A 10,178-nucleotide genomic window follows, 5' to 3' on the forward strand; every position below is an offset into this window, starting at 1 on the left:
AACACTTGCACTGAATAAACTCACACACAAGTAAGTGATGGACCTGGCTAAAAATGAGGACTAAGCTAAGAGTACATATTTGCAGTAATATCTGAATCATGGGATATTGTCTTTATAATAATCAAAATAAACATATTTTCAAATACCAGCTGTCTTCATAACTTCTGCAGTCATGTTTCTGGATCCCAGCCAGGTATCCTCAGTATCCCAGTCTAGTCTTAAAGGTCTTTAGTCTGTACACCAACCAAAGATTTGCAGAAAACTCAAACTTAGCAACTCATAATTTCAATGTAGATCTTATTTACTTTTCTTATCATGAACTTTTGTGATGACGTGACATTCATAGTCAGAGGATGAATCTTACTGACCTTTGTGTTCCCCTGACTTGTACTCTAACACCACCATCAGGTCAAAATTAGATTTTATCCACTACTTTGTTTTACAACCAAATATTTGCAGAACTATAGACATTCAAGCAAACTAAGCTGTAAAGTAGTTTGTTTGGACTCAGTCAAGTGAAGGCAAAAGTTTCCTGATTGCCTTTAAAACCAATCAGAGCCAAATGAGTCTGATCAATGTTTGGAAACACTGATGAAGCTGTTGATGAATTGAAACGGTTGAGGAGCAGGAATCCAAAGACAATTTGTTTCCCTCTTTTGAATCCATTTAAAAGAGAAAAGCTGTGTACTTAGCCTCTATTCCCCTGACTGTTGCCGTATTTGAAAAAAAAAAAAATCAATAGAGGAAATTGTAAAGCTGTGAAATTAGACGAAAGAAGAAAAAAACAGGGAAAAGGTCAAGGAGGAGGAAAAGATGGAGAAAAGGAACTCTGCCGAAATCGAACCATTCCCCGGAGTTTAGCTGTCCAACTGTGTGTGAGCGTGTGATGTTAACATTGGCTCACTCGCTGCTTGTGCTTCAGGCTCAACAGTTTGTTTATGCAGAATTAACAGCTGACACTTCAACCTCCACGCTGTACTTGCCTGTTTGCGCACACAAAGTTATTCACTATATCTGTGGGGACATGCCATTGACATCATGTATTTTCTGGTCCACTCTCCATAAAACTGTCAAATCCCACAAGAATAGTGTGATCTTTGTTTGTGGACCATACAAACATGTTAAATCCCCACACACAGACAGAGAAAAAGAGAGAAAAAAGAACTGAGAAAATGAAAATGTAAGAGCATCACGTGCTGCCTTCTCTGAAACTCTACTCCTCTGTCTCATGTTGGTGTAGCTGACATAGTTTGCTGTTCTTGAACTGGTCTACATATTACAAACAAGACATACTATGAGACATAAAAATAAAACATAATATTCACATTTTTCATGACAGATATATCTTATCTATTTGAATACAAAAAGGACATCAGAGGAAGGTTATGGTTATAATTATCATTAGAGTAAAATATTATTATACAAATGTGACATTTCCCATGAATTTCACTGAGTTTGTGAAAATACAGGTTTTCTTTTGTCATATGACTTGTGAATTTTCTGATCCTCACAGATCCTCATGATGCATATTAAACAGCACAGCAGTGATGATCTGCGCTTCTCACCCACTTACTCCCTCTTGTGTTCTGTTGCTATTCCTGTTGAGGAGGTCTGAGTCAAAAAGTCCTTCAGGATTCAACCAGGAAAACACTGCCTCTGCGTGCAGCAAAGAACCAGCTGTGATGAAAAACAACTAACAACAGCCTCTAAACATGGCAAAGACCCAAGGTAACGTACACTCAATACTCACATAATGCTTTTATATTCAAGCAGCTTCAGGCCCATTACGCTGCTACAGAGGATGTTCATCCACTCAGCACCCACATGCAGCACTTTGGCCTCCGCTAAGTTCATGAACCAGTTCAGAAAATATCTTTGCACCACCAACAAAACTCTCAGCACGTCAACATCCATTAAACACTGGACACAAAATGTGTCATGATGGTTTGCATCCTATTAGTTTGATCAGTAATAGTGGTTAATTTTTGAATGATCCTCAGGCTTAGACCTACTAAACAAATATTTTTGTCTCTGATGACAAAATTCACCATATAGCTAGCTGTTCAATTTTTTATTTTACTTGTGTTGGTTGAATTGAATTGGTACAGTACTATAACATGACATGTCATCTCATGGGGAGCACCGTCCACCAAGCTAGTTGTATTTAAGGTGGATCAGGTTTATGGTTTCTTGTTTGGACAGCAAAACTTCTCTTCTTTCTACAACCTTTAACAAACAGAATTAAATTTGCCATTTTATTATGGTAATTACGCATATTGTAGCATTCGGGTGGAATAAACCTTTACCTTACATCAAGACTCTGGGTTAAGGTTTTTGCTGTTTTTTTTGTTGTTGTTTGTTTGTTTGTTTTTTTGCATAAAACAACCATCAGTCTTCTCCTATACTTTTCTTTCAAATGTAAAACTTATTAATGATGCAGTATAAATTTACTGCTGTAAGTTCTTTTTCATTGTTACAAATGCCTAAGGAAGCATGATCAATGCAATAGTGATCTGTGTGTAACCCTTTCAGCTAACGAGACATAAACATGCAGAGGTTATATTAGGTATATTATTATTATAATAACATAACATTTATATACAGTATTGTTATTTTATATTTTATACAGTTATTTGCGGTCATCCCATCGCTAGGTGGCACTGTCCTAGAAATGCGATTACAGTAACGAGAACTGACTGGTGACAACATCTCGCGGGACTTCGTGAAACTATATAAACATCGTCGACGCGCTTCTCTGTCTTTTCTTTCCCCCTTAGCGGTGAAGGTGCAACAGTAATCGGTCGTCCCGATCCCGGGTTCATCCGACACCCTCACCAACCAAGCTGAACTGAGCTCAACCACCACAGCAGCAACATGCCTCCCAAATTCGACCCCAACGAGATTAAGATTGGTATGTTTTCTCTGTCGACTGGGTAATAAAAGCTGAAGCTTGTTCACAGCCAAGATGGAGCCGGTCGGTGTGTCGCGGCCTCTGACCGGCGATGAGAAAACGGTAAAGACGGGACACGAAACGCGGTCCACAAAACCAAAATCTGTTGTTTTAAGGTCTGCAGGTTGAAATTGATGTTTTTGGGTGATCATATTGAAACATGTGACTGATGTATTAATTGTTTTGAAGGGCTGGCGTTGAATCTGAGGGAGTGCACGTGGGCTAAACCAGCTAGCCGCTAATGGCTAATCCATGCTAATATCAGCTTGGATCATGATTTACGTGTTAAATTTGGAAATGAGTTGCGACTAAGAATCAGCGTTTCCCACAACTGTTTTATTAATTTTACTGATTGATCGGGCTATTTTAATTTTATTCTTGTATAATATGTTTAAGAGACCTGTCCATTAATTTAGTGCAAAAAACCATTAATGGTCGTTATCAATTAACCATTGCAGGTAATGTCTTAATAAAGTCAGTGAAAGAAGGCTGTTGAAATAATCTTCAGATCTGGTTGATGGCTTTAACTGTCAAATGACCTGGTTCATCTTCATCACTGGCATGCAGAATATATTCACATCTGTAGTAGGCAGGACATCTCACTTCAACAGTTTTTTTCGTTTTACGTTTTAAAGGTTAATGATGGAAAACATGTCAGCCAACAGTTATTATAATATATGAAGATCACAATGAACGATATGATGGTGATATAAAGAAATTACTATACCATACTTCTACTGTCCTACTGTCATGATACAATATTACTTTAGGGTGAAATTTATTTATGTAAAAACTTCATACCAAGTGGAACATCCCTAATTTTGTGTAGTTCATCAACATTGGTTTTGTCCAAAATCTGCAGCAAATGTAGGGCAGTGGCAGGGCTTAATTCAGATTTGGCATCGGCCCATAAATATTGGTTCATAAAATGTGTTAGTTTGGGGATAAAAGAGGAAGATGCATCAGGGACAGAAGTGATTGTGTAAACTTGATGTCGACTGTTACAGTTAAAACTCGAACCCCCTGCATAGTTTTAGCCACTATGCTGTGCTATGCTGTGAAGGCCATTGAGTACACACCACAAAGCAGGGGTTTTAGTTTGAAGGTATAGTCATACACATAAATCCTTTTGTACATGATGATGACCACTTATGTTAAGGATAAAAAATACCAAATTTAAATCAGTTAAACAAGACAATAGCTCGTCTTTGGTTACTAGATGTGTATTTCTAGAGATTACTTGGATGCATTTTTCTAGGGAAAGGGTCTTTAATAGACCTTTATAGGACAGGGTGGACTGCATCTATATGGCAGAATATTGAGCCAATTAATCAGTGACTTGAATGAATGTGAAGTTGCAACGTTTGTTGTTGTTTGTCTTGCAGTGTACATGAGGTGCACAGGAGGAGAAGTCGGCGCCACCTCAGCTCTGGCCCCCAAGATCGGACCTCTGGGTCTGGTGAGTGATGAAATCTACTTCTTGTATTGATGTAAAATGGATGCAGCCTCCCGCCACTATGCCTGTCTGTTCGAGTGACTGAGTATAATCCAGTGGAGGCTCAGATTGACCCTGCTTTAGGAAACAGGGCTGCCCAAACCAATGGGCAACTCTGTGCCGAAAAGACAGGAACACAACCTGAGTCACTGCGCATTAAAATGATTTGCAGTGTTAAAAACGCAAACTGAACTTGTTTCTATCAGCTCTTAGGTTCTGTTTTCTGTACCTGCTGCTCAACGCTGACCGTTCGCTCTGGTGTTTTCTCTCCAGTCTCCCAAGAAAGTTGGTGACGACATTGCCAAGGCCACCGGTGACTGGAAGGGTCTGAGGATCACCGTGAAGCTGACCATCCAGAACAGACAGGCAGTCGTACGTACCACCACGCTGACTGCTTCCAGCCTGCTTTGACTAGAAGCACAGAGATGTGCAGGATGACAAGATACGGGTTTGATTCACATTTCAGTAACATGCTGTTTGTTCGTTCCTGTTCAGGTTGAGGTGGTTCCCTCCGCATCTGCCCTGATCATCAAAGCTCTGAAGGAGCCTCCCCGTGACAGGAAGAAGGTCAAGAACAGTAAGTGACTGGAAACTAGCAACTTTTTTTCTTTATAACAGATGAAGTTGAGCAAGATGGATGGACTACATGTCTTTCTACTTTATTTTCCAGTCAAGCACAGCGGAAGTGTGACCTTCGATGAGATCGTGGGTGTCGCTCGTGTCATGAGGCCTCGCTCCATCGCCAGGGAGCTCTCTGGTAAGAACGCAGCAGCAGTCAGACGTCTCTAAATTTGTCATCAGCTAACATCACATTACACTAAGGGTTCCCAAGCGTGCAGTTTCCTCTCAGTCCATTTGCACTCACTCAGCCTCCCGCCACTATGCCTGTCTGTCAAGTGACTGAGTATAATCCAGTGGAGGCTCAGATTGACCCTGCTTTAGGAAACAGGGCTGCCCAAACCAATGGGTAACTTTGTGCCGAAAAGACAGGAACATTATCAACCAGATCATATTTAGCAGATGTAGGATCTGTACATTCAGTTAAATTAACGTCATTAAAAGAAAAGATGAGCCCTAAACACGCATCTGGACAGGATGGTGAGTAGCAGCAGACAGCTCTTGACAAACTTGTTTCTTTTCCCTCCAGGAACCATCAAGGAGATCCTGGGCACCGCTCAGTCTGTGGGATGCACCATTGATGGCCGTCATCCCCATGATGTCATCGATGACATCAACAGCGGCAAAGTCGAGTGCCCATCTGATTAAATGGAAAAATAAACTTTTCACAGAATGAGCATCTTGTGTTTGTGTTCTCTTTCTTGCCTAACTGAACTAAAGCCATACAATAGATGAGTGGTTGATAACACTGGGTTTAGCCAGTATATCTGATAGGGGAGATGTGGGGGTAATCTGGGAGCTAATAAATTAAATTAGGGCATGTAATGGATGGAGACATGAGGTTTGTGAAAATTCTTACATTAAGTTCAAATTTTTTAGTAATTAAACATTTTGGGTGATTTCACAGTTAACTGGTAAGAGACAAAAGGAACAAGTACATGAGGATATCCTGCAATGATGGAGATTAAATTTCAGTATAAATAAGATACTGTAAAAACAAGGTCATTCTCATACACTTAAAATCTGTCTTGTAGTTCTCCCCATGCATTTAATTTGCCACATAAGGTTGCCCGTTTCTTCTAAACATCTGTATTTCACATGTGTGGAAACAGGATTACAGTAGCTCATGCAACATTATCCATAGTAGTTAATTCGGGTTTGAAAGGTGGAGCCCTGATTGGCCACAGCAACTAGTGCAGTCAGAAATTAGTCAGTACAGGTTTGGGTTTTATACAAAATATTTATTGAAAATCTCAACCAGTCATTTACAATTCTACAAAAGTATAAATGGTTCAGAAACTCAGCAGTTAAGGAACAAAAAGGAGCTACTCACACTGGCGCAGCTATTTGTACTAAGTATGAAGTGATGCAGTCTGACAAACCGTTCAGTACAGGGATCACCATCTTTTATAAACAAACTTTATATCTCATCTTGACAAACGCAACAAGGGAGTTCCTCAAGCGAATCTCCTTCAGTGTATTTTGCCAGACGGCATAATGGTGAAAAATGTTTGTACCAAAACCTTACAATTAATGTTTTTATTAACTTATGCAATGACATTTTAAGCAACAATTTATTCTTTGTGCAGTTACATCTGTTTAGTTTTGAGAACTTTGGTTTTTCTTGTTGAAGTAATAAAGGGAGATTTGTAGTAAAACTGTATTTACAATTCTCAATGTGAAAGTTTCAGGCATGGAACCAGACACCTCAAATGAAATTACAGCCTAATGTTCCCCCGCCCTCTAGTGGTGAACTCCATGAAAAGCGTATTTGCCAAAGTGTGCGGACCAAAAAGACAATGTGAACTGCTGGTTGTTTCTTATTGTCAAGACATCCTGTTACAGAAGAAACTCAACAGCATTAGTATCAAACATGTGTCAGGTTTATAAAAAAAATGATTAAAATACAAATTGGAGTGAGACAAGAGCGTGTGATGCTTGACGTGTGTCGTTGTGCTTTGTTGTGTGTCTGGTTGGAAGACAGAAGCTGCACGGCCTCGGGGAACAGGATGTAACCTCACCTCCTGTGAGCTCGTCAGCACCGCTGCACTGGAACCTGGTTGTGACTGATTCACGGCAGCTCCGACGAGCTCTCGTGTCCAGGAGCTGGCGAAGCGCGTTTACATTGTTCGGGTCACCAGGGCTTCGTGGTGAAACGTGCTCAGTTCTCCACCTCTTCCTCCTCGCCTTCGTTCTCAGCTTCAGGCTCCTCCTCCATGCGCTCCTCCTCCTCCTCTTCCTCATCCCTGGTCTTGTCGTTCTCAGAGTCGTTCTTCTTCTCTTTATCTTTGCGCTTCTGCTCCGACACTTCCTTCTTACCTTTCTGGCCTTTCTTATACACTGTTGACAAATACAAACACCCACCGTCAACTTTAAATCTGCAGAAATGATGGATCTTAATAAACATAAATCACCACTAGCTCATTGTGTTTTACATTTGTAAAATCAGATGCTTGTTAATTGGTCATATAAACTGATGGCACATCATGCTGCTATTGGTCAGGTCATGTCGGTTTAAATTCCCTTAAAACCTGTAACGACTCGACTCTCAGGTACCGACCTTCCAGAGCTTCTCTGAGAGGCTCCAGGAAACGTTCAAACTCCATTTCCTCCATCGCAGCCAAAACATCCCCTGCGTTCAGAGTTTTTCTCTTGGCTTTCATGGCAAAGTTGTTTGCACTGTGACAAAAGAAACAGTCAAAGTCATGCTTTTTTTTTATACAATAAGACTTTAAATTTGAGTTCACTCAGTTGTTTCATGTTTTTGCTGTTTGAAATGTGCCAAATCCTAATACCACTTGAACTAACCAGGGGGCTATTGCACAAGCTAGGCTTGACAAAGCCTCATCTGTGAATCATGGCTCAGTCTGTGACACATTTACTTTTTGATGCATGTTACTTGCAATTTTGATAAAGGTGTGTGCCATATTAGTAGCAACATAAACATTTCTGATGGTGCAGTAAATCGTGCCTTTAAATGTTACGTGCACTCCTCACTGTCACACCTCCTCATCCAGTATGCGTCATTGTGAAGAAGACTCACGTAAATGGGACTTAATATTTTGTGTTTATCACTGATTTTATTCACAAAATAGGTTTTATATAAATTATGACATTACAATCAAGTAAAAAGAAAAAAAAGGCTTCTTCACTGAATGACAGTGGATCTGTTGTAATGTAACTGTAAGCACATTTATCTCTGATCAGACTGACAGATGTCTGAATCAATACAACACCAGGATAAGTTAAGCCTGGCTGTTAGCCTGGTTGGAGCAGGCTAGCTCCACAGGATAAATTTCCATGGTAACATATGAACATATGTCCCTCCGCTTTAATGCAACCCAGTCCTGGCCTAATTCAGCCAGGATAACCAGAAGATCTTTGCTTAATCCGCTATTCTGGTTTTGTGCAACAGCCCCCTGGATTTTGTGAAACAATACACATGTTTGATGATCTAAATATTGTTGTTTTTTATTATTCCCCTTACCAGGAGGTTGCATACAGCACAAACACACTGGCAGCTTGGGATATAGCTCTCCTTGCTTCTTTGGACACATTCACCCCATCTGGGAGCTGTTGAAAACAAACGGTGCAGAGCAGTTATCTTAAAGCAAAAAAGACAGGGATGTCTGAGAGAAGTGTTTATCCTCTCCGGGACAATAACATAACATTAACTATGTACATTAACACTATGTGTAACAATATGTTGCCACACACACGTAGCCCTAATAAAGGTGATAATGTTCCAGATGCTGTGTCAACTTGTGTGTGTTGCTGTTGAATAGTGTTAGGTTAACAAAAACAGTTAAAGACTGAAACACGTAAAGCTTCAGTGATACAGAGGATTTTATAATTATTGTATGCAGCAATGTTCACTTGATCACAATGGAGCACTCCTCTGAGTAGCTTTTGATGAACATAGTGCAGTGTACTGTGTTTACCACTTCATTGTTATGAACCGAGTAGAGAGGTGCATGTAGAGAAAACACTAATAGGATGAAGGCTGCTTCAGCAAATGTAACGTTACCAGCAGCCTATTGAACAGAATCGATAACTTATGCTTTTCAAACACTTTGTTTTGTTATAACTTCATTATTCTTTTCATCTTATTTCTGTCCGCTGATTTACATTATGTTGGATAAAGTGGATAAACACGCAGAATATCCGTCGCACCGTGTCTCAGTGTTGTATGTTTGAGTGTAAAGCTGGAGCCTGGCCGGAGGCTCTGCTCCCCGGACTCACCGCCTCCTTGATGATGCGGGTGATCACCGCGTTGGGCAGGTTCAGGTCTTCTGGCCTCTCCGCCATTTCACCCGCCGTCTACCGAGTCCTCAGCCCCTGTTCACCGCGTGCTCCCCGGTAACCGAGCCGGCCGTTAGCCGTTACCTCTCCTGGTTAGCGCTGAGCTAACTGGTTAGCAGCTCTTGACAGTGCGGTGTTAGCCCGGAGCTACGGCGGCTAGTTGGCTGGTTTAGTTTGACAGTGGGATTAACTCGATAACGGCGGTAGATTCCCGTTGTATCCCCGCATTTAAATACAACGTTAAATTTGGTCCGTTTGAATTCAAACTGTGCCCGAAGTCGCTCGCGTGCCCATCAGAACTAATTTGTTTTGGGACGTTTCCCGCGAACCTTCCAACCACGAGCCCTCTACGTCACCCCTCAACTTTGACCCCTGACGTAGAGTTACGCAGCGCCTGTTACGTAGTAACGTACAAATGAGAAGAAGAAAGCAGCATGATAATAGATTGTAACCGATTGTAACGTTATATAAAAATGACAGCAACCGAATAATGACAGACAGATCCGATCCCTCTGATGAAATTACATTCATATAAAAAGCACTGTAGGATAAACAACATGGACACTTAATACCTCAATATTATAGCTAATTAAAAACATTGTTTTAAATGCATTTTCATTTTCACCCCAAAAAATAAGTAGCTATAGCCTACATGTAAACATGACTACAATCTTTACATTGCTGGACTGAGGAGCAGCAAGAGAACAGGTGTCCTGACAACACAGCACTGAGCAGTCTTGGTGTTGTGTTTATGTTTCTAATTTTTATTATTGACAAGAAATACTCTACACCAGCCCTCTTTCTGTTCTAGGT

At 40.7% G+C, this 10,178-nt stretch overlaps 2 protein-coding genes and 2 non-coding genes across 5 annotated transcripts; 3 read left to right on the plus strand and 1 right to left on the minus strand.

The window, feature by feature from the left end:
• The first annotated feature begins 2,813 nt into the window (after positions 1-2,813).
• rpl12 (ribosomal protein L12) lies at positions 2,814-5,736 on the plus strand. Of its 2 annotated transcripts, none has more exons than XM_085770758.1 (6): positions 2,814-3,013; positions 4,336-4,409; positions 4,719-4,817; positions 4,941-5,022; positions 5,116-5,202; positions 5,593-5,736. In XM_085770758.1, the coding sequence occupies exons 2-6, from the start codon at positions 4,341-4,343 to the stop codon at positions 5,709-5,711; spliced, it is 456 nt and encodes a 151-aa protein (XP_085626884.1). In that variant the 5' UTR covers positions 2,814-3,013; positions 4,336-4,340; the 3' UTR covers positions 5,712-5,736. The 2 variants fall into 2 exon arrangements, with proteins under 2 accessions (XP_085626884.1, XP_085626877.1); XM_085770751.1 differs by having other exon boundaries at positions 2,814-2,911.
• Positions 4,459-4,585, plus strand: LOC146990218 (small nucleolar RNA SNORA65). The gene has a single exon (XR_015035667.1). It is a non-coding gene; the product is annotated as a small nucleolar RNA SNORA65 (small nucleolar RNA).
• On the plus strand, positions 5,318-5,443 carry LOC146990219 (small nucleolar RNA SNORA65). Its single transcript, XR_015035668.1, has one exon. It is a non-coding gene; the product is annotated as a small nucleolar RNA SNORA65 (small nucleolar RNA).
• A 547-nt stretch (positions 5,737-6,283) lies between the features above and the next one.
• pole3 (polymerase (DNA directed), epsilon 3 (p17 subunit)) lies at positions 6,284-9,726 on the minus strand. Its single transcript, XM_085770769.1, has 4 exons — positions 9,306-9,726; positions 8,551-8,636; positions 7,624-7,742; positions 6,284-7,403 (listed from the first exon to the last, which is right to left on the minus strand). The coding sequence occupies exons 1-4, from the start codon at positions 9,369-9,371 to the stop codon at positions 7,225-7,227; spliced, it is 450 nt and encodes a 149-aa protein (XP_085626895.1). The 5' UTR covers positions 9,372-9,726; the 3' UTR covers positions 6,284-7,224.
• Between the last annotated feature and the right edge of the window lie 452 nt (positions 9,727-10,178).

Source organism: Trachurus japonicus, chromosome 3 (assembly GCF_045865225.1).
Source record: "Trachurus japonicus isolate A0001 chromosome 3, Traja_1.0".
NCBI lineage: Eukaryota > Metazoa > Chordata > Actinopteri > Carangiformes > Carangidae > Trachurus > Trachurus japonicus.

Coding starts and splice junctions, on each gene's coding strand:
- rpl12 (XM_085770751.1), top strand. CDS start 2,875: ATGCCTCCCAAATTCGACCCCAACGAGATTAAGATTG. Junction 2,912..4,335: donor CCCCAACGAGATTAAGATTG/GTATGTTTTCTC, acceptor TTTGTCTTGCAG/TGTACATGAGGTGCACAGGA. Junction 5,023..5,115: donor CAGGAAGAAGGTCAAGAACA/GTAAGTGACTGG, acceptor TTTATTTTCCAG/TCAAGCACAGCGGAAGTGTG.
- pole3 (XM_085770769.1), bottom strand. CDS start 9,371: ATGGCGGAGAGGCCAGAAGACCTGAACCTGCCCAACGCGGTGATCACC. Junction 8,637..9,305: donor CCCGCATCATCAAGGAGGCG/GTGAGTCCGGGG, acceptor TGTTTTCAACAG/CTCCCAGATGGGGTGAATGT. Junction 7,404..7,623: donor TCTCAGAGAAGCTCTGGAAG/GTCGGTACCTGA, acceptor ATTTGTCAACAG/TGTATAAGAAAGGCCAGAAA.